Here is a 23,182-nt window from a genome sequence, read left to right as displayed (position 1 = left end):
CAGGCCAGAGAGAAAGCCTGAGAAGACCACCTTGGGGAGGCTGGGGTGCAGATTGGATAATATCTGGGCTTCAGTGACTTGGGATCTCGTGTTAACAGGGGACTTTAGGTGGGACAAAGCTCTCCCTCCATGTCCTGCTTACTAATCAGAAGCACCTTGAGAACTGTTAAGGGCTGCTCCAGAGTCATGAATCTAGTCCTCAAATGTCATGGTTATCTGTATTTGAAAGATAATTCTATTTATTTATTTCTTACTTTCTTAAATGTTTATTTTTGAGAGAGAGAGAGAGAGAGAGAGAGAGAGAGAGAGGGAGAGAGGGAGGGAATCTGAAGCAGACTCCAGGCTCCAAGCTATGTCAGCACAGAGTCCCACATAGGGCTTGAACCCACGGACTGGACCAGGAGATCATGACCTGAAATGAAGTCAGACACTTAACTGACTGAGCCACCCAGGCGTGCCTGAAAGAGAATTGTAAATAAATCTAGCGACAGTCGAATGAGGGATGGGGTGAGAAGGCTTCCACAGGTGACGTGAGACCCTCGTCTTGTATCACGTCACATACCGTGTATGGGAACCTTTCCTAAACAACCCTGGGAGCAATTGTTCTGCGAGAGTGTGATGTCCACGGGGAGCAATTGTGGGGCCTCTCTGGGCCACCAGTACAAATGGGCTCTCCCAACAACAGTGCCCAGGGCCAGGGACCTCCTTCTCCATGAATGTGATCGGGACATGGCCCTTCCTGCCCCCAACTCCTGCAGCCCAGCATCAGCTTCAGCCTCCATGTTTGGAGTCTCTCAAATCCATCTTCTGCCTGTGACTTCCCTGCCAGGTGCCTGCCCCCATATGGCCCATGAACAACATAAACCCTGCCCACTCACTGTCTCCAAGGGGGGTGCTGAGAGACCCTGGTGGAATAGCTGAGGAAGGTGCTGGGGGTTCTAAGAGTAAGCACAAGATTAATAGGACACTTTCTGCTCTGGAGGACTTGGTGGCCTAGACCTTCCTGTCTGATACTGCTAGAGAAACAGGAAGTCCAGAGCATGTGCACTGGCTGGCTCTAGGGGATTTGGTAACTTCTCAAAGGGAGTCAATGTCATATATTTTTTCCCCTAACCCCAGCAGTTAGGGCCTGATAAGAGGTCTTGGCTAAATCCGTCTTCTGGAATAGTGCACTTAGGGACATGTTCTCTGACGGGGGAGAGGCAATTGCATATTTACTGGGCCAGGCACTGAGTAGGGTGGTTTACTCTGTCCTCTCTCGTAACCCTCCGACCAGCCCTGTGTGAGGCAGGTATTATCTCCATTACATGGTAACCTGAGAGGTTAATATATATTACCCAAGGTCAAAAACTAACCCAGCTCTAAGGAGTAGAGCCAGGATTTAAACCCAAGTCAGTCTGACTGCAAAGCTTGGACTCATTCTACTGCTCCCCTCCCCCCCCTCCTTCCTCAGGGGCATGAGAAGGAGCACAGAAGCCCAGGGTTCAGAGCAGGGGTGGTGACGGGCAGGAGGGATCTCCTATTGGTGTTTCCTTTCCCTGCTGTGTCTCCTTCCTACCCTTTAACTATGAATCCGGGAAACTGCTCAGGGATCTCTCGTGGGAGATGGCCCTGTTCTACGGACAAGAAGTGAGAAAGATGGAGAGAGGCCCTCAGGAGCAATTATAGACACTCCCATTGCCCTGGGATCAGACTGACAGACTTCCAGGAGCAAGGCCTCTTGGGCATCCAGAAAAGGGAATTCTCTAGCTGGCTAGAGAATACTTTGAGCTGGAATTCTCTAGTCTTTTGTCTGTAGGAGTATGTGTGCAAGTGGCAGATTCCTGGATCACTTTTCTTGGGAAAGTCCCCACATCACTCTGGCCTAAGTGCTGTCAGGGGCAAGTGTCCTGTGATGGGTGAGCTGAGATTAGAGACCCAGGGCTGCCCCTCCTTCCCCCCATCACATGATGGAGTTGTTGAATTGGGTTGAAGAAGAGACAGCTGGGCCCAGGGCGCTTAGCTCCTTGAATGCAGTTGAGAGCTGGTCAGGCTGCCGTGTCTCAGTTTCCTCCCTGAAGCCTACCAAAGTCTGGCCTTGTTCCCTGGGCATGTCCTGTCTCTGAACTGACTTGCAAAGATAAAGGACTATGAGGAACTGTCCCTACCTGGATGTTGTTTAAGGTCTGAAGATGCAAAGTCAAGTCTTCCTTAGACTGACAGGGAAGGGGAACAGAGCCCCATATCTCTGGAGAGGAGGCTGCCCTGTCTGCACAGGTTAGTGTGTCTGGGATCAGACCAGGGTGGGTCCTAGCTTGTTAGCCCTGCCATAACAAAACACCACAGATCAGCTGGACTAAACGACAGAAACGTGTTGTGTCTCAGTTGGGAGGCTAGAAGTCCAATATCAAGGTGTTGGCAGGCTTGGTTTCCTCTGAGATCTCTGTCTTTGGCTTGTGGATGGTCATCTCTCTGTGTCCTCACATGGTCTTCCAATATACCCATCTGTGTCCTTATGAGGACACCAGTCATGTTGGATTAAGACCCACCCCCATGACCTCATTTTAACTTAATTATCTCTTTAAAGAATATGCTTCTAAATATAGTCACATTCTAAGGCACTGGGTGTTGACACTTCAACATATGAATTCAGGGAGGGGGATACAATTTGGCTTATGACAGGATGTTTCCCAAATCCTCAGTGAACAAGCTTCCACGTCCCAGTGAGGGATAGACAATCACTGCTGTCCTGCCAAGGGACCAAGAGAGGAAGGTAGACCCAACGCAGTCAGTGCAGGAGGCTTGATTGGCCTTGTCCAAGGGCTCAGCCCTGAAACATCCAGGCCAGGCAGTTCCCTTGCCGTCGGGGCTCTCTAGCAGCAGTGGGTTCTGTGTGTCGTCTTCATCTGGCTCCCACGTGGCCCTCAGCCCTCCAGGGAAGACAGAGCTGCTAGTACCCTGCTAATGAGTACCCTCCAGCCCAGGCCTACAGAGGAAGCCCCCTTCTCCTCTGACAGCGGCAGGAGCCAGGAAGGTTGTTGCCAGTGCACACAGCCTGCCTTTAGGGGAATTCTGTGGTCTCCTACTGGTCTAAACTTTTTTTTTTTTCCCAGCACAAAATGAAAACTATTGCATTGATTCAAAATTAAACTGTTTGACAAGTGTTGAAATGAAGGCTCAAAAGACAGAATAAACTTTTATTAATCCAGTTCATATTTACCTAGAGCCTGCCAAATTCTGGGGTCTGTGCTCCTCCCCAGGCAGGTTGGGAGGCTCATAGGAGGTAGCCAGCTACAGGCTACAGTTATGCATGAGGCCCCTGAACATTCTAGATGATAGAGAAAACTCACCAATTCAGGTCTGTTTTTTTTCTTGTTGCTTAGCACTCTAAAATAATAGAATAAATGGAAATGCCTGGTTTTATCATCTGTTAGGGGAAGTTACATCCTCTTTTCTCATCGGTCCTGTGGAAATCTACTTGCATTCATCACTTGTCCCTTGGTCGTGCCAGGGCCAAGCACGGTCAAGTCATTCTTACAGCAGAGTTCCTTCACCACAAAGAGGGTCTCGTGTATGGAGAAAGTGAGAGGGGAGAGGCTGCCGTGGACAACTCCCCACCTTTATTCAGAACATTGACCAAGCTCACTCACTCGCTCTCTCTCTCTCTCTCACATGCCCCTCCTCCTTTTGCCCTCCACTCAGCGCAGACACCTAACATTTTTCGTCAGCCAGCATTTACTCAGTGTCTACCTGTGTCGGGTTCCCTGCTGGGCTCTGAGGATAGGGAGGTGAAGAGAACATACTCCCTTGCTTTCAAGCATCTTAATTTAGAAGAGGAAACACATATTGAGGAATCGGACAATCAGAGCCATGAGCGAGTTGATGAAGGTGAGTACCAAGTATGGGAGAGGCAGAGAGGAGCAGCCAACACCTTCAGGCACTCAGCAGTGGGGGGCCGGGTGGTGTCAGGAAAGGCTTCCTTGTGTTGGTGCATTTGGATAAGGTCTTAGAATGGGTGAGATTTAAAAGTGTGGCTGGAGAAAAGCACCCAAACAGAGAATAGGGAAATCCTTCATTTATTTAGGAAGGAGGAAGTGGCCCAGTGGGGCTCAAATAAGAGTGTGGTGAGAAGTGCAGCTGGGAAGGTGGATCTTATAAGAGGGCTTCGATGGCTAAGCTAAGGAATATAACTTTGTTCCTGAAACAGTGGGGAGCCATGGAGTTTTTGGGAGCAGAGGAGTAATGCCATGGAAAAGGTGGGTTGGAGAAGAGTCATCTGAAAGTAGGAACCCTAGAGGAGGCAGCTTTAGGAATCGGGGAGTGGGTAAAGGAGGGGTGGAAAGATGATGAGGGTCTGAACGAAGGTGGGCTGAGCATTTGGCCGGGTGTTAGGACCCACAGAGAGCCTGAATGGCACTGTACAAGGAGCGCCATCTATGTCACTAGGAATTAAGGTTCAGACCCCAGTTCTGGTTCTGTTAGTCCCCAGCAAGGAAAGGTAGAATCCTGTGCCCCCATCTGGAAGAGCTCAGATCCCTAAGTGCTGGAGTTAAACAAACAAACAAACAACGAACCCTTTGTCATAAAAAAAAATTGAAACACAAGAGTAGAAGGAATCTTATAATGAATCAACTTACTGATCAACCAGCTTCAACAATAAGCCCCTGCTGGTTATATTTTTGTGATGAAGTCTTTACTTTTTGTTGAGAGTCTTCAAGTTGAGGCTACATTTGAAGCATTTCTCTGAGTCTGTCTATCATCAGGTTGAGGCACCAAAATGACTTGAGGTCCCTTTGTTCCTCCTTGGAGGTGAGGTTGCGTGTGCGCATGTGTTCTCTGCTGTAAGACGAGCAGTGAGGGCAGCCTTCTTTGTGTTCTGGGGCTTAGGAAACACACTGCCAGCAGTGCCCATCATCAGGTAAGATTCTGTCTGCCAGGGGGCAGGTGGGGTGTGGATGTGGGAGAGGGTGGAAGCATGGATGGTTTGCATGGGGCGGGGGCAGTTTACAGAGCTGGACACCCTCATTATCTACTCACTGAAGGGGCCTGTGGCCTGAGAGCTTGGTCTGTGCTGAGAAAATCGACAAAGCTAATCTATAAACCAGAGAGCAATGAACCAATTCACTCTGGAGGGTATTACCCAGTAGCCACAGCACAAACACCTGTCCTCCCATACCACCTTCCTGGCATTTCCCAAAGGTAGATTACAGGGTCATCTGCAGGTTGCTGGGGAGCCTGGCTCCTAGACAGAGGACACTGTGTAGATGGTAGAGGTCACCCAAGCTGCTGTGGGGCCTCCTTGCTAGTGATGAGTACTCATACCCCCAGAGGTGATGTACTGGTCACCAGTGTGCCGTACAGACTACAGACCAGTCCTTCTATAGCCACTGCCACTTCATCCTTCACTGAGTGACCCAGGTTGGTGGGCATTTGGTAATTTTACTGCATAAATGTCATCTGGGTTTAGCACCCCTTGAGAAATAAGACTAAGAATCAGACAGATGGAGACAAAGATATCTCTGGGGCTAATGAAGATGTTGAGCATGGCCAGTAGCGTTCCCAATGCATCCCTTTCCTTAGCATCTCTACCTAGGTCAGAGATATGGAACAGGGCAGCTCTGGAAAAAGAGAGGGAAGGGTGGGGCTGAGCCACACGTGCTGGGTTCCTTCCCCCATTCCCTCAATCAGATACTTAGCGGTCCAAGAAAGAGGATGTCAGCCCCTGTTGGATATCCCATGGCAACATGAAACAACCAAAACGGAGGTGTGAGCAAGTTGTGGGTCAGCAGAGGTGCCCTTTGACAACTAGGGGTGGGGATGCTGTCATAGAGGAAGGAGAATCACCTTGAAGAATTAGTTTCGATGGACAGAGACTAGAAAAAGGACCATTAGTTTGAGGGGATGGCATGAGAAAGACACCACAAAATGAGAATGCCTTCCTATGTCTGGAGTATCAAGAAATCAGAAGGATACAGTTGGGAGTGGCCAGGTTTGGTGAGGAAGTGCTGCAGAGTGGTTAAGAATATGACCTTGGAGTTGTACGGCCTGGGTTTAATCCCACCTCCACTGCTTCCAGGATGTGTAATTTGACCAGTCACTTAACCTTTGCAAGCTTTGGTTTCCTTATCTGTAAAATTTGGATAACAACAGTTTATAAATATTGAGGTATGAGACACATCCTCAACATATAAATGCTTAGCTCATGCAGAATGAATGTTTAAGTAATGCAGCCATTATTATTACCATCATGTGTCCAGGACAATTTGGGGTCAGCTATAAGATGCCTCAGATGTCAGACTCATGAGCTTGGATTGCAGTGGAAGAGGCAGGTGAGAGGAGGCCCTCCAAGGCCTAAGGTCTGATACCGGAACACAGGTAGGGCTGCTGAGGTGGGAGGATGGAGAGGGGCAGCACCTCCCTGCCCAGAGCAATCTGCTATTTGAAGGTGAGGGTGGGTCACAAGGGAACTTGAGGCGTGGAGGTCAAGCAGGCTAGGAGCTACCAAGAGAGAGCAGGACCATGCTGAGAGAGTTTCTAATCATGCTGAGTCTCCAGGGCTGCTAAGAAAGAGCCAGAAAGTGAAAGAGCATTTGGATACTTTGGTCTCAAGCCTACAAAAGTATTTGCATGTTATGAGTTGTGAATATGGAGATGAAGTATGGATTGTCCCGGGAGAGACTGCAGAAGAAATAGGAAGAGAGTTGCGCACAGGAGTGGTGAGTGGAAGCTGAGACATAGGATATTTAGTGAAGGAATAGGATCTGGAAGAACCCAGAGAGCTTTTTGTCCCAGATGCCAAAGGAGGAGAGCATCTCATGGGGTTTTGTATGGATGAGATGCCAAGGAAAGCCAACACTGACTGATCACCGGTCTAAGTGCTTTCCTCATATGAACTCATGTAAACTTCACCACCACCTCTGAGACAGGTACCTAAGCTACCCTCATCTGACAGACAAGGAAGCAGAAGCACAGGGGATAGCTGGCCAGGGAGCATTAGAGAGGATCTGACCAAGAGTCCAGCTCTACGGCTCAGTTTGTGCTTTAAGCCTTCCCTGTACTGCGTTCCACAGGAGCAAGAATGGATATAGCTTGGAGGGGGGGAGGGCAGTAGCAGCAAGGCACAAAAATGGGGATCTCATGGCAGTAGGTACCAGAGAGAACAGGAGGTGAGTGCTTTGGTAGTGAAGCCAAGGAGAAACATGAGGTGGTAGTCAAAGGAAAGGTTTTAGGAGAGAAGAGACTTTGATATTTGTGTGGGTCCAGAGGAAGGAATGGGAGAGGGGAGAGAGTCAGTGTAGAGAAGGGACCACTGGGAGCCTGGGCCACAGGGGTGCTAGATTAAGGGAGGTCTGAGGAGGAAGGAAGGGGAGTTGAGGGATTCTGTTTCTCACTAAAGAAAGACGTGTGGTAGTATGCTAAGGAGAGTCTGGTAGTAAGGTCACGCCAGATTAAAGATCTAGGTGCAGGCGAGTCTGGTGGAGCTGAAGCTCCTGAACTTGCCTTCTCAGGCAGGGGGAGTTGGGGTGAGTAGTGACCCAGAGGCGGCATGAGCTGGGGAGGTGGCTGGAGGGAGATAGGCAGGTGTCAGGGAATGATCTTGTGTGCTGACCGCTGACATCCAGCAGGGTTGGCAGGGCCTGCAATAGAGGGGCCCATCCCTGCTGTTCAGAGTGATGGGTGCTGAAAGGGGAAATGAAGTCAGAGGAGGGTGTGGGAAGGTTCCCAAAGTGGGCAGTGGAGGGGACAGGCTGCCATGGCCTGGTCCTCAGGGAGGGGGAATTGTGAGTGAGCTTCCCTGAGAAGGTCCTAGCATCCTGCTGCATTATTATTGGAAAAGGACAGGCAGCTTCTGGGTAGCTCCCTTCAGTGACTCCCATTGCCTGATGGTTAAAACCCAAGTTCTAGGGGTGAGGTGAGGTGAGAGACTGGTCCCAGCCTCATTTGCTGTCATTCTTTCCCAGTTCTTTGGTCATACCAAGCTGTATGCCTACACAAGTGTACATGTGCACACATGTACACACACCTATCCCCCAATATACTTTAGGATATGTACACTCCTTACTCTTTTTGCAGTTCATGTTTCTGCATGCTGCCCATTGGAGATATTACACTTGCTCTCTGAAGCTTTCTGGGATTGCCCACACTTGCACTGGTCACTGACATCTTCCTCCTGCTACCTCGCCCTGAGCATGCCCTGCTCCCCTCTCTTGGGAGCACACCTGGTGCTGTGTTGTTGCATATGTGTCGTTCTCTCTGGAATCACCAGCCAGTCTATGGTGCCAGGCACCTACCAGCTTCCCCTTGATGATTGATCATCCAGTTGTATGAGTGGGTCACAAACTGAGCCTTATTATCCATAAAATGATCAGCAAATGGTCAATTTTTGAAACGCAGCTTCTCTTTGAAAGTAACTTCCACGTGATATTTTAAATGTAACTTGCCCATTGAGCTAGTGACATTGTAGTTTTGCCATTAGCACTGAATTGCTCTCTGAACTTAATTTTAGGAATGATGGGAATTTCAGGGAAGCAATGCTTTTCTTCTCTCAAAGGAATATCATGACAAGTTTAAAATTAGGCCATTAACTTATGCATTTCTCAAGTCAAAGTTGGTAAAGCCAAAGTTTGTTGGCTCTGCCTTATGGATCCCAGATAGAGGCCCAGTTCTGCATGGACCCTTCACATTCTTTTTATTTTTAATGTTTTTTATTTATTCTTGAGAGAGAGAGAGCGTGTGAGAGAGAGCATCAGTGGGTTGGGGCCGAGCAAGAGAGGGACACAGAATCCGAAGCAAGCTCCAGGCTCTGAGCTGTCAGCACAGAGCCCGACACAGGGCTTGAACTCACAAGCCATGAAATCATGACCTGAGCCAAAGTCAGACACTCAACTGAGTGAGCCACCCAGGCACCCCTGGACCCTTCATATTCTAATTGACGTGGATGAGTGATGAAAGAGTTTTGGCCCTTGGAAGATAAATAAGTAACATTTATTCATTTCCTCTTAGCATCTACTCCAGAGTTTTACAGATGATGGGGGGGGGGAATTGTTAATAGATACATTTAGATAAATAGGTAAAAATATATATTGATTTTTACAAGTCATGTGTTTTTTATGACAGTTTTATATTCCATGTTTTCTTTTTTCAAGTAAAATATGATCTTGTAACAGAGTTGAAGGGGTCAGGGCAGGGCACAGAATCTCCATGAAGATACTATATGAAGGGGAGAAGTTAGCAGTGTCTTGGCCCCTGGTGTTTTGAACCCTGTTTGTTTGGACATGGAAGCCACTTCCTGTCTCCAAGCCTTTCCTGCTCTAAGCCAGTCTGCAGAACAAGGCAGTGTGATGGGGACAGCAAGCAGGGACTTAGGTGACAGACACACTGAACTCCACAGAAGGACTTTCAGCAACCATGTGACCTCAGCAGTGTCTTAACATCTTTGTGTCTCAGTTGCCTCTTGTAAAATGGGGCTGATAATTATAGTACATGCCACATAGGATGGCCAGGAAGATTAAATGAGGAAATGAGGATGGACTCTCTTCACGGGGGCTGCTGCTTCTGGAGCAGGCAGCTGCTACACACAGGTGGACACCGCATGGGCCGGAAGTAGCTTGCCATCTTCTGATGTCCCGTGGATGGTGGTGGCACCAGGGGCAGGCAGCGAGATCTTCGAGCATGTTGTGACTGTGGCGTGGTCCTTTACATCCCAGCCTGGAAGGGGACTCTCTTGTGTGTCTATGCTCAGACTGGCTATTTCTTTCTTTCTTTCTTTCTTTTTTTAGTGTTTTTATTTATTTTTGAGAGAGAGAGAGAGACAACATGAACAGGGGAGGGTCAGAGAGAGAATCTGAAGACAGGCTTCAGACTCTGAGCTATCTGTCAGCACAGAGCCCGATGTGAGACTCAAACTCACGAACCGTGAGATCGTGATCTGAGCCAAAGTCAGATGCTTAACCGACTGAGCCACCCAGGCGCCCCTCAGACTGACTGTTTCTGAGACTCTCACAAGGAAGAGAAAGAACCTTTCACCCCAAGTTCTCTAAGTAGCTGCAGTGAGCCCCACTACAGTGAAGGCACAGATGCACTTGTAAGCACAGTGTTAAGAGGCACATAGACGGGGGCTTGGTGATGCTCTGTCCTCTGGACACAGGCTGGCTCCCCAACTCCTTCTTCCCAAAGGCAGAGATTCAGGCCTGGCTGCCTGCCCCCCAATCCCTCTCCTTCTTGGAGTGCCTGTATTGCTTGTCTTCTGAGATCTGCCCACACCTTTCTTCCTCAGGCCTGGGTTGAGGTCCATGGCCCTGGTCACGGAGATTGCTGTGGGCTCTTTACCACAATACACCCTTGAACTGGGGGAAAGGACCAACTTGGGGGCAGAATGTTAAGAGCAGAAAAGGGTGGTGAGAACAGTCAGAAGAAGGTGAAGCAAGTGTTTAAAACTATGAAGCAAAGACCTGTAAGGAAACACAACATCAGCTCTTCGGTGCTCCTGAAGCCCAGAAGGTCAGATGTGCTGTTTGGGTGTGAGCCGTGACAACCTCACGCTCTCGCACACCTGTTTCCTGGCCAGACCCCGTGCTCCTCCTTCTAGGCTGGGCTCCTGTGTTTCACGCTCATATCTTTGAGGGTGGTGTTTCTCTTAAGAAGCTTGCCATTCTGAGCAGGAGGGAGGAAGTCAGCCCTGCTCCTGAGGCTTCTTCAAGTCCCTGGAGGTGAGGTGTCGGCACCTGATGTATTCATTGCATTCTTCTGAGGAGGGTGTTGAGCGCTGTGACCTATCCCCTGCTGTGATTGTGTGTTGGTGGAAGAGCATTTTGGGGTCACAGAGCCTTGCGTGATGGGCTGTGGTTTGATGAGACGGGCTTTGGGTAAGAGCTTAAGTGGAAGCATCTGGGTTTGGATGTGCCAAAGGAGCCTGGTGGAGGAGCAGTGACATGTGACAGGAGTTGGGCTGGGTTTACAATGGAAGGGCCAGAAAGAAAAAGGACTCCTTCCAGCGGGTTTGATGGAGCTGGGCTCCAGCACAAATGTTCTTAGGGATATTTTGGAACTCGCCCAATAGGGAGTGGCCGGGAATGCCCAGTGCGCGCAGCTCACTAACCTGGCACAGCGGGAAAGAGACGCCAAGCACAAAATACTGCATTCATCCCCTACTGGCCCTGGCACTGCCAGCCTGCACCTCAGCTTAGCACCCCGTGAGCGGTTCTGGCAGACGTCAGCCCCCCCACCCCCGGCCTCAGCTTAACTGGCTGACTAAACACAGCAGCCTGATCTGGGATGTTTAGGTGGGAATGAAAAATATTTTTGAAGCTGAAAGAATCAAACAAATGTTTGCTATCAGAAGTGACTGATACTATGATTAGACTGGTGCAAGTTAAGTGGCTTTTTCCACCTTCAGAGGCTTTCTTCTATTTCTCCTGTGCAGTTTTTCTTAGGCTACTTCAGCTTCTATTCATTGACAAAAGAAATCGAGGCCCCGCCTCTTCACTTTATTAGACTCTGATCTTTGCTGAAGGCATTCGGCAATTCTGATGGCAGCTTCCTCAGCATCCTGGCCCCTCTGTCCTGCTCCAACCCCTCTGTTGTGATAAGATGTCTCTCTGTGTCCCCCGATCTCTCCTGACGGAAAGTCAATGCCTGTGGCCTTGTCCTTCGGTCCTGATACAAAGTCGGTGGGTGTCTGCGGGGGCCCTGCCTTTGCCCTGAAGCCATGTGTGCTGCTTTTCTGCATCGTCAGACTCTTCCCTCTGGACACAAAGTCCTCCAGACTGGACAGGACCTTAGGCCTCAGGGCTTCCAGGGCCCCTGCCACCATGGGAGCCTCTCACCTTCCAGTTTAGACCAGTGACCTCTATTTTTTCCATTTTCCCCTTTTGTGGAATGGGGACGTCTGTCTTCTACCTGTCCCATTATGTTTTGGAAACAGATAACTTGTTTAAAGGATCACAGCTTGGGAGAATTTTGCCCCCAGTCACCTCCCAGCTGCCTCCCTCAGCAGATGTGTGGTTCTGTCCAACGGTTCAACACACACCAGTTGTCCTGCTCTGAGCAAGGTCCGGGGCTGAGCTCTGGGCTTTGGAGACATGGCTCTGCCCACAAAGAGCTTCCCACTCAGACAAAGGACTCATAGATAGGAGTAGCTAATGCTCTAGAGAGTTCCAGATGCTTCTGGGAAGTCTGTCATGAGCATGGAGAAGGGGACTGAGTTGGAGCAGTCATTTCATAAGGGGATGGGATGGGATCCCTAGAATGATGATGTTGGAATTGGATCCTGTATGAGGCATAGGAATTCAGCTGGAGAAATGGGGGTCTTGGGCTGAAACGTTGCATGTTGGTGGGAATGGGGGAAGCTCACAGTGAAAGCATGTGGGGTGAAATGGTTAGTGCTTGGGGCCAGTGGGGCCAAGTGTGGCTGAGAGAATTATTGTTGCTGTGGTTGTGAACGCCCACCCAGCTTTATGCAAAGGAATTTTACACACATTATCTTACTGAATCTCCATAACCCTGCAATATGTATATTTTCACCTGCCCTTTGAAACTAGAGAAAATGAAGCTCAGTGATGTTGAGGAACTTGTCCGAGGACGTAGCCCATCACAGGAAGAACGTGGGCCCAAATGCAGCCTGAATAGAGACTGAATCTTCTTGACTATCTCACGGGTCCTTCCCTTTGTCTCGGGTACAAGCTGGTGGACAGTTGTACAGGTGCTGGAGTGCCTTGGTTAGGTTTCTGAAATAGACCCGTCTTGGCAGCAGGGTGGAACATGAAGGGTGTGTAGGGGTGAGGCTGTAGGCAAGAAAGGCAGTCAGAAAGCCATTGTGGTAGTTCAGATGGGAGATGATATGTGGCCTGAAGCACGGTGGAAGATGAGGGACAGAGGTGAGAGGGGGTGATGAGAGAGTCTTTGCTGGATGTGGGTGAGAGGCTAGAAGGCCCTGGATGACTCCCAGGTTTCTGGCTTGACAACTATGGTGGCCTCACCACGGTGGGTGGGGAGCATACTGGGGAAGACTGTCTTTTGGGGCCCACCAAGTGCGAGGGCATGGAGAGGGAGGTGGGCATCAAGTATGTGTGTCTGCATGGGGGGGTGCATCTGTCTCTCAGGCTTTAGTCTGAGTCTCCTCAGGGTTTATAGAATGGAGGTGCCCATGGGACCGAGACACACGGAAGAGTTGCAGGGCTGTGCACTGCTGTTTTCCTCCTGTTCCTGAAAAAATAAAGAGATGAGATCACTTTAGGTGGGCAGGGTCAAGTTTTGTTTCCTGGAGGAATTATCTCGAAGAGAAGATGGGAATTTAGCAAAGAAAGCCACTGGGTTGGGCATAAATCAGGAAAGCAACTGGTGCAGTAAATTAACAATTAGAACCTGTCCACTGATGATAAGATATTTGGTTGGCGTGGGTGGAGGTTTGCCTGAGGGCTCGGATGGAAGTTGAAGTTGCAACCCAGTTGGCTGAGTTCATGTGGTAAAGGACATGAAGTCTAAGGGCTAATGGTGAGCCTCTGACACTTTTCTAAGCAGAGAGTGCCTGAGCTGTGTTTGCATTCCCTCTTTGGCTCTTAAGCTTTTTTCTTTTTATTTTTTTGAGTTTATTTATTTTTGAGAGAGACAGAGAGAATGAGCAGGGGTGGAGCAGAGAGAGAGGGACAAAGAGAATCCCAAGCAGGCTCTGGTCAACTTGAAGTCTGATGCCAGTCTCAAACTCACAAATCTCAAGATCATGATCTGAGCTGAAACCAAGAGTCAGACGCTCAACTGACTGAGTCACCCAGGTGCCCCTCAGCTTTTTTCAGTATCAGAATCAGGAGAGGAGCTAGGTCAGGATACAAAGGTCAGGCCTCTGGGCTTGAGGAACACCAATGTTTGAGGACCACTGAGTTAGGTGAATCCTCAGTGCAAGGTGGGTGGACAGGGGTGTCTGGAGGCAGGCAGCCAGTTAGGAGGCTCTCGTAGGAGCCTAGCGTGAGATAATGCAGGGACAGGTGAGGCTGTGGGAGCAGATGAGATCACCAGCAGCAAGCACTGGGCAAGAAGACCGTCTCTGGTCTGACTCAGCAGCACTCGGCTCTCCTGATTGTGTCCTTCCCCATCCTGAACCCTTTGTTTGGCTTCTAGGACAGCGCTTTCTCAATTCTCCTGGCTGCTCCTCCTCAGGCTCCTTTGTTGGTTCTTCTCCCTGATGGCTGGGTTGAAGTGTTCCAGAGAGTTCTGGGGCTTCTTGCTTTTCTTTTCCCTTTCCTTTCTCCCTCCCTTTCTTCCTTCCTTTTCTTTCTTTCTTTCTTTCTTTCTTTCTTTCTTTCTTTTCTTTTCTTTTCTTTTCTTTTCTTTTCTTTTCTTTCTTTCTACCTTCCTTTCTTTCCTTCTTTTCTCTGTCTGTCTCTGTCTCTGTCTCTCTCTGCACGACTTAGGTTACTTCATGCAGTTGTTTTAAATTTCATCTCTGTGCAGATGACTCCCAAATTCTCTCCAGCCAGACTTCCCTCCCAACATCAGACTAATATTTCCAAATGTATGACCAGCATATTTTCCTAGGTGTCCTAGGCATCTTAAACTGAACATTTCTAAAACCTATTTCCTGATGCCCCCTTCCCACCCACCCCCAACTGTTTTTCCCACAGGCCTCTTCAGTTCTCTGAGACTTGAGGCAAAAACCTTGTAGTCATTCTGACTCCTCTCTCCTATGTCCGCTCCATCAGTACAGTTTACCAGCTTTACCTTCAACATAGATCAAGAATGAGAACATCTACCACCATTATTCTGGCCAAACTACCTTCATCTCATGCCTGGTTTTCCTGTGTCCACTGATGCAGTGCTCCCCCACCACCCCTGTTCATTTTCAGCCATAGTATTCCTTTTCAAGAAGGATGTTAGATCTTCTTGGGCTCAAAACCCTCCAGTGGGCTCCTGTCTCAGACGCAGAGTGGGAGAATGGTGTGCATCCTCAGGCAAGCTGCCCAATTTTTTGCTCATCACCAAAGTGAGAGAATTCCTAAGTGGCGTGTGGGGATTACGTGAGACAGTGTTGGAGAAAGTCCCATCAAGTAGCTAACAGACACCTGCCTGAGGAGGAAGGAACACACACAGTCTCTACTCTGTGCCAGGCACACCACATGTATTACTTTTTCATTGTTTTGCTTGTTTTGATTTTGATCACTACCGTACATCTACACAATTTAAACAGTCAAATAATTGTATATGATTTGCTAAAATATCTGTTGTCTCCCTGCCTACCCACCCATTGCTCTTCCTCAGAGACAGCCACTTTACATTTTTTTTAGTATTTTTATTCATATTGCTGAAAAAAAATGTTCTGCTGCTGTATTAATTTTTTTCAGTTGTCCTTATCTAGTGACATCTGAGTGCCCACTCCAGGAGGTGAGGAATCTGCTGCTCCCTTTCCAGCCCCACCTCCACTGCCCACAATCATTCTTCATCCCCTCACCCCCCATGCTGCCCCTGCCGTTCTGGTTAGATTGCTACCTGGTGTTTCACTGTAAGGTCCATGGTTACTTTTACTTTTTGGTTTCCATGCAGTTCTTTTTGTCATTGGCTTAACTTTCGACTTTCTTGTCATTGAATCAAACAAATTCCTCCCCAATTATACAAATCTCTTTGGGTATTCTGATGCATGAGGTGTCCTGTTAATTTCATGTTGCTGGAAAAATCTACCCCAGAGCTTTTGGAAGTTCTCCAACATGGACCAGCCACCCTTTTACATTTGCTGCAGAGCCGTTGTCCTGGGATCTCCCTATGTCTTCTATCATATTCTCCATATCCTTGTGGGTTTATGTCTTTCAATATAAATTCCTCTATGGTTGTTTCAGTGGGTGGCTAAATTAGATGTTTGGGTTCAATCTGCTGTATTTACCTGAGGTCTATCTTGTTTACTTCCACTCGTAGCAAGGAGATTGGTTTTTACTGATATAGATGAGACAGTTAAGTCTGAGAGGGTCAGATAACTTGTCTGAAGACCCACAGCCATTATGCAACAGAGCGCATGTTTTAACTCCAGACTGTCTGGCCATAAAACCTATGTTTCTTTTTGGTCCTTTGAAAAGAAAGGTGTTATTGATTGTTATGGGGTGTGATTGAAAATTTAGGCACCGCAATCATTTTCCCTTGTGTGTCTTCTTCCATCTTCATTTTTCCTTAATATGGAAAATGGCTTCTTGCTCTCTTATCCCAAAGAGATAAATTTCCTATATCCTTCTAAGAATCTGTCTCCCAAGCAGAGGCATAGCAAGAGGGATGTATTAAAGTAACTGTGAAAGGGTGATCTGGTTTATGGGCAATCTATAAATTATGGGGAAAGGTTTTGATTGGTCGTGAAAACATGACACTTTACCACCTGATCACCATTTGTGGAAGGAGAAGATATTGATAAGTCCAAAGTTTGGTGGTGGTGGGTTCTTGGCTGAGGGTTCATTCCCCAGGCTTTACCTTCTAGTTGGGGACACTGTCCCCTGACCCCCACCTCAGTCCCCATCCCTGCATCTGAATGCAGCTGCCAAGGAGTCAGATCCCAGATCTGGCCCAGCTGTGTCCATAGCACAGGAGACCAGGGACTCTGGATCTGTTCCTGATTCCTTCTTTCATCCTGGCCAGGGCCAGCCTGCCCAAAACACGTGCAACTCTAACCACCAAGTAAAGTACTTTGTAAAAGGGAATGGAAACTTGCAATTCAGTATGGGTAGGATAAGTCAAGGTGACTTGCTAAGACTTTTCTGAATCAACAGTTCCTGCCTACTTCTGATTCTACTTTGCTGAACACAAAACCAGTTAATGCACTATCCATATCACCTAAATCACGGCTTGCCTGAGAGTGAATCAGTAACGGGTGGCTAATTGAGGCTCACTTTCTAAATTTCAAAACCCCTAATCCTACATTCTGATCAATTTCAAGGTGCCAAACTGGCCTTCGTGTGGTGTAGTTCATGTGGCTATGACATCTGTCGCCAGACGCTGTCATTCTGAAACAAGACTGTTCCTCTTTATAGCTACAGGGTAATTTTCGGTGTGGCTGGTAGCAAAGAGGGTAGAGCCCTGTGTTGGTGGGACATCATCTCAGATAGGAGGATGACAGCGTCTGGAGAGGCCTTCGGGTGAAGGGAAGGGTGAATGGTCAGTGGGCTACTGTTTTTCTTAACATTCCCAGTCTCTTTTTGTAGCTAGGAATGAGCTAGTCTTTTGGTAAGAAGAGAAGCCTTCACCATCAAATGCAGGGCTCTGTTAATAGTCCAGGTGTCCAGAGAAAAGGAAACTGGTTGGGGCCACACCTGTCACTGTGCTAAGCTCCTTACGAGCCATATCATCCTCTGCCCACTCCTCTCCTCCTGGGCTAGGGGCACACCCTGCCCGGGAGTCCTCCGGGCACACTGTCTCTTGCTTCAGTATCCACACTGTGTCAGGCCCCTGGCTGGCTGCGATAGCTTTCCTCTTGTTGGTAGAGAACACGATTTCACTGCCACTCGCACCACCCGCTTAGAAGTTGCCTTGCTTTTTGTTTGTGCCTTTGGAATTTTCTAGAATCCTGGTCTCTCCCAGCCCCTTTGGGTCATTGCCTCTTCCCCTAGCTTCCCTCCAGGAGGCCTCTGGGCATTCAGCTTCTGGAGCTTCATGCATGTAAGCGCCACATCCCTGATGAACTCAGGCTCCCAGCGGAGGTGCTGTGTCCCTGCAAGGATGAACAGACACTGGATGTGGCTGTGTGACATGTTTGCCTCTGAGGCTCCAATGTCCCTGAGGGCAGTGATTGTCCCATAGTGTGTTAATGACAGGACCTCTAACCTCAACAGTGGCCAAAGGAGAAAATGCCTACTAGCTGCTGGAATAGGAATGGTTGGTGACCTTGTGGCTTCCCTGTTCTAAGTGTGTCTGTGCTCACAATGGGGGCCGAGGCCTCGCATTGATGGCATGATTGGTCCTTCAAAGGTCTCTCTGCACCCCACATATCGACACCTCACAGCTGCCCTGTGACAGGGGCTGGCAGGGCCCCTTCTTACCCAGGTGTCCTGCCATCAGCTCAGACCTACCAGGTCTGGAACTGAGCTTGTCGGCTGCCCTAAGCAGCTTCTGGCTCCTAAGCGCTCCCAACCTTACCGGCCCGAGCTCCTTGGTTTTAAATATGATGCACCTTTGACTCATGTTTCACTTCACACCGCCTCCCACGGGTCCACCCAACCTGCTATTTGCCAAGTACAAACTCATCCCTGGGCAGAAGGCCTGTGGACCTCCTTTTATGGCCCTTTTGTTGCGGGGGTTTATGGCCTGGGCCCTCTGGGCTTGGCACCTTCTCACTGTCCTCTCCCTTCTACCCTGTTAGTAATTGTGAGATCTGACTGTGAAATGTGAGATCTTCTTAAAGACCTGTCATGTTTACATCTGAGGCTGCTTGGTTGGTTGTGCCCTGGCATCCAGACCCAAGAAGTTGTGGGTGTGATTCCCAAGCTCGTCTCATTAATTGCCCGTGTTACACTTATGTGAATTCTATGAAAAGTTTTGACTCATCATGAGCAGCTGGATGCTCCGGTGTAATCTCATCAACTGCTTTGATATTTGCCAACTACATCCTGCCCTTACATGCTTCTCCACCCTTCTATCCCCTCGGCCTGGAACAGCATTCTTCTTCTTATCTTCTGGGAAAACTTCTACTCATCCTTCAAAACCCTGAGAAACTGCATACCTCCTTCTATCAGCTTACCCCATACCCTGTCATCATTAATTTGTTTATACTTTTGTCTTCACGAGACTGCATGGTCCATGAGGGCAGGGGCTAGGTCTGATTTGTCAGTATCTCCCCAGTACCCAGCGCAGCATGATTCAGGAATGTGGGTGGAATGGATCTCTCCATTTATTTGTAAGTATCCACTCATAAGCTACTTTGTGCCAGGCACTATGCTAGACACTGGGCACATAGGGGTGACCAAGACAGACAGGGCCCTCTGCCTCCGTAGAGAGGATGATCAAGGCCAGTTAGCAAGCACGCAAGTGTATGGACGAGATGCTTTGGAATTGCTGCACTTGGAGGGGGCTGCTATTGATGGAGGTGTGCAGGGAAGGCCTGTCTCAGAAGGCACATGGGCGCTGATGTTGGAGGATGAGAATAAATGAGCCATGCAGAGAGCTGGGAAAGCAAGCTCAGGGCTGAGTGGATGACAGGTGTGAGGTTGCAGAGGAAGACAAGGTCTTGGAGTGCCAGGGGTGGGGGGCGGGGCACAGACAGGAGACCAATGCTGTTGGAATATAAGCAACGGGGAGGCCAATATGGGGTTGGCCTGGCAGATCCTACACTGCCTTTTTCATAGGTCACAGTAAGCAAGCAGTTTGGACTTTTCTTCAAGAGTAGTGGGAAGTCCTCAGAGGGAAGTATTTCAGATTTTTCATGTCTCTGAACAGGTGGGAATGTGTAGATTATCGCCCTTCGATAACCATGTGTGATCGTGTGCCTTTTCCTGCTACCTCTACTTTTATGCCCCAAGCCCCCACGCTTGCTTTGATTCAGCCCATGAGATCTGTGCATGTTTGGGGCCTCTAGTGGCCTGGGCTGCTCTTTTCAGCAGGGGCAGCTCTGTCCCTTGCTGCAGCCTTGTGTATAGTGGCTCCTGCCACAGCCTTGAGAGGCCGATGTGGCTCCTACCCCCTCTGCAGGCTCCCATTCTCATGCCCGAGTTGATTGTGCAATGGTCCTTGGACTGCTGAGGCTCAATGCCTGTTCCCAAGCCTTCCTTGGCCTTTATTCCTATAAATCACTGCCCTCCCTCTCCACACAAGCAGTTGCTTATCTCTCTTTGCCGTGCCTACCTCCTCCAGGGGAACAAGCCTCTTGGACTTACCTGGGTTCTCCCGTCCTGAGCCTACCCCGTGTGGTGTAAGGTCTCTCAGCCTGGCACAAATACATCCTGAGATCATCGTCTCACATCAAAACCAAAAACAGCTAACATATATCGAGCACTCACTATCTTAAGGGAATGTGCTGAGTATTTTCTACAAAATGTTAATTCCTCATTTAATCATGACATCAACCTGGTGGTGAGTTAAGTGCTAATATTATTCACATTTTACAGATGAGGATACTGAGGTTCAGAGATCACAGAGCAGGGTTTGAACCCAGGCTGTTTTTAATGGCTACTGCCTGGTACAGTCCTGTGTGGTTCTTTGTGGTCTAAAATCATTATCCACACCATCTCCAAAGCCACTTCTCTGTGGCTGCTCACTTTCCTTTCTTCCGTTTGAAAGTCCAGCTTCACAGGGAACAGGAGCCGAGACTCGCCACCCTCTACCCCCACCCCGGGACCCTCTGTTTCCTGACCCGGGCCATCCCTGGGTAGAGGAGCCAGGCCTGTTCTTCACACGTGCTTAGGCTTTGCTAAAGGAGCAAATAAGAGCTCCTGCCTGCGGTTTATAGACGTGAACTAGGGATTACCAATGCAGTTGTCGCTCCCTGCCACCAGGGAGTGAGTGGGAAGCCATAAAATGAGAAGAGGCTGCAGGAAGACAGTTTAGCTGAAAGACCGTTGATAGAGGCATGGTGTCCTCAGATGGAACCAGCCGCCATCTCCTCTGGTGGACGAGAGACTCGGCTTGGGGTGGGGGTGGGGTGGTCTGTGTGTCCTGGGAGAAGCTCTTCAGTCCTGAGGAGATGGGATGCTGCACCTTGCATAGTGTCGGGTAGTCTAGCACTAAGATGGTGTGACAAAGTGCTCTATCCAGGTGTCTGGGACAGAGCTCTCCTCGTGACAGTGGGCCCGCGGCCTCCCTAGGCCAGGCACTTTTGACCACCTGGGAAAGTGGCAGCCAAGGCCTGAATCACAGCCACCCAACTGCAGGTGTGGGACAGATGCGGCTCTAAGACAGACGCGCCTGCTGAGAGTCCTGCCACCTGCTGCTGCAGGACACGCCCTCACTGAGTCCCTTTCTGTGACTCCATTCATAGGGGAGCTTCCCCAGTGCTGGCTGGGCTGCCGCTTCTAGAACCTGGGACCATGATGGTGGCTGCTAATCTCGGAGGTGAACAGGCTCCTGGGCTAACGCTGCAGCAGGCAGCGCACTCGTGCCACAGGGAGAGGCTCTAGAGCCTCGGAGGTGGCCGGCTCAGAATCTTGGGAGAGCGGCCCGCATGACACTGAAAGAGGAGGCTCTGCAGTCTTGGGTGCATAACGTGGGCCTCTCTGCAACTTTTCCTTTGTCCTGTGCTTGAACTTTCAGTAAGAGAAGAAGACTGAGGGGAGAAGAGCCATGGCTTCGGATGCCAGTCACGTGCTGGAAGCTGCCCTGGAGCAAATGGACGGGATCATTGCCGGTAAGCTCAGGGGGCCCGAGGGTCCCAACGACTGACGGCTCGTCTTCCACACCGCAGAGGCTGTTTTCTCTCATTCCACTTTTCTTTCTGGCACAGTGAGAAGCCCTTCAGTCAGTTTATTTGATTTTATTGTGCATGCCGTCTCTTTTTTGTTTTTTAGTTCAGACTTGCAGAACGCCTTGATCCTTGGTGCGAGGTTAGGTCTCTGCCGACCCAGACGTTAGCATGGATCGAACCGGGGCACACTTTGGCTCCTGGCCGAGAGGCAGTTTGGGTGCATTAAGATTGTTTTTACTGTACATTTGTCCAAGCTTTTACTGTAAATTTGTCAGAGCACATCATGGGTTATCACAGGTGAGCTAAAACGAAACTCAAAGTCTGGAGACCTTGGTGCCCAGTCCGGTGTCCGCTCCCTTCCCCAGCTGGTCTCCGCTGTGTTCAGGAACCAGGAGGCAGTCTGGTATGGATTCACCGCCTCACCTTATGCCATACTGTTTCTTACCTATCTGTTCACTGTTGGACTTAAGGTCCACATTAGCCAGTTAAGAATATTCCCTAAAAAAGATCCAGCGAAACTGGTTAATGGGAAAGGAGCACCAGTGGGCTGTTTGGGCTGATTAACTCTTTAATAGGGGGAACCCAAGCCTGTACTGATCAGAATAAACCTTCCAGAAAATCCTTCTGGAAGACCCCAGGTCCTCTTTCTGTCCTGACAGGATGACAAGTCAGTGGCCTTATTTGCCGACTGGCGACTGGCCATGCTTCTTTGGGACTTTGCTCCTGTCTGTGTGGAGCTGTGGTTGGAGGAGGCCAGGGAAGAGGGCTTGGGCCGAGTGTGGCTGATGCCCAGGATATGGGCGCCGGACACCATCCCTTGCCAGGCATTTGCTTCTCCTTCCCCCCTGCGGAGACAGTTTAACTCACTGAGGATTGTGAGTGTCGGCAGCTGGGGTGGGAAAAGTTGTGTGTTAAAGCGTCTTCCTGTTCTTGGTGGCACTGTAGCATGTCCTAGCTGTCATCTGTCAGGCTCCTTATTTCTCACTGAACATAAGAGCTCTTGAGAGGCCTGACTAATGTCCTGCGTCTCTAAGGCTCCAAAGATTGGGATGTCCTGTTTTGGGTTAGGGCCTCTGAAACCCCACTGAGAGGAAACAGTCAAGAGTGCAGATTTCCTAGCAGTCCTTGTAGAGTCTCATCTGGAAGCTGTCTGGGGCTCATGTGCAGTGGGATTCAAGCCACAGGGTCAGGCCCTCAGACCTCCCTCCTTCTTCCCTTTCCTTCATCATCCACCCTGGCTGGTTCCTTCTAGAAGGGCCCCTTGGGCAGCTGTGCCTGAAGTAGTCTACATTCCAAGGCATTCTTTGCAGATTGGTCAGGAGAAGCACCTGCAGACAGTCTGCTTGGATCAAATCCTGCCTCTACAACAACCTATTTACCTGACTGTGCCTCAGTTTCCTCACATTTAAAATGGGAATAATCATAGTACCCACCTGAGAAGGTGGCTGTGCTTACACACAAGGTGCTAAGAATAGTGTCTGGCACATAGTAAGCTGTGTAAAATGTTAGCTTTAGAGAAATTAAAGAGGGATTAAAAAATGATGTCACATCTTCTTTAGGGGCATGGTAGAGTTCATTTTTATTCATGACCTTGTTTCAGCCATTTGTGTTTTGTGTTTTTCATTGCATAAGGCTTGTGCGGGCTTTGCCAGACTCGCTTGGGATTTGCAAGATTAATGCATAGTCTTCTGAGCGGTCTGTGCCCTGTTCCTGGCCCTTTTTACCCCTGTCTTCCACAGACCAGCAGAGCAGTCTCTGAAACCCACCTCAAACCACAGCATTCCTCTCTCCAAAGCTCGTCAGTGGCTTCCCATCTCAGGATAAAATCTAAAGTCCTCAACAGATCCAGCA

General features: G+C 49.3%; 1 protein-coding gene across 1 annotated transcript in view; it reads left to right on the top strand.

The window, feature by feature from the left end:
• Window positions 1–23,182, top strand: part of PPFIBP2 (PPFIA binding protein 2) — a 143,776-nt gene that overhangs the window by 10,679 nt on the left and 109,915 nt on the right. The window contains exon 2 of the mRNA XM_029956607.1: window positions 21,181–21,274. Coding sequence (XP_029812467.1) covers window positions 21,211–21,274 — 64 coding nt within the window. The 5' untranslated portion in view covers window positions 21,181–21,210. The remainder of the gene's footprint in view (window positions 1–21,180; window positions 21,275–23,182) is intronic.

This window comes from Suricata suricatta, chromosome 11 (assembly GCF_006229205.1).
Source record: "Suricata suricatta isolate VVHF042 chromosome 11, meerkat_22Aug2017_6uvM2_HiC, whole genome shotgun sequence".
In the NCBI taxonomy this organism is placed as follows: domain Eukaryota; kingdom Metazoa; phylum Chordata; class Mammalia; order Carnivora; family Herpestidae; genus Suricata; species Suricata suricatta.
This window is presented reverse-complemented; position numbering and strand designations above follow the sequence as displayed.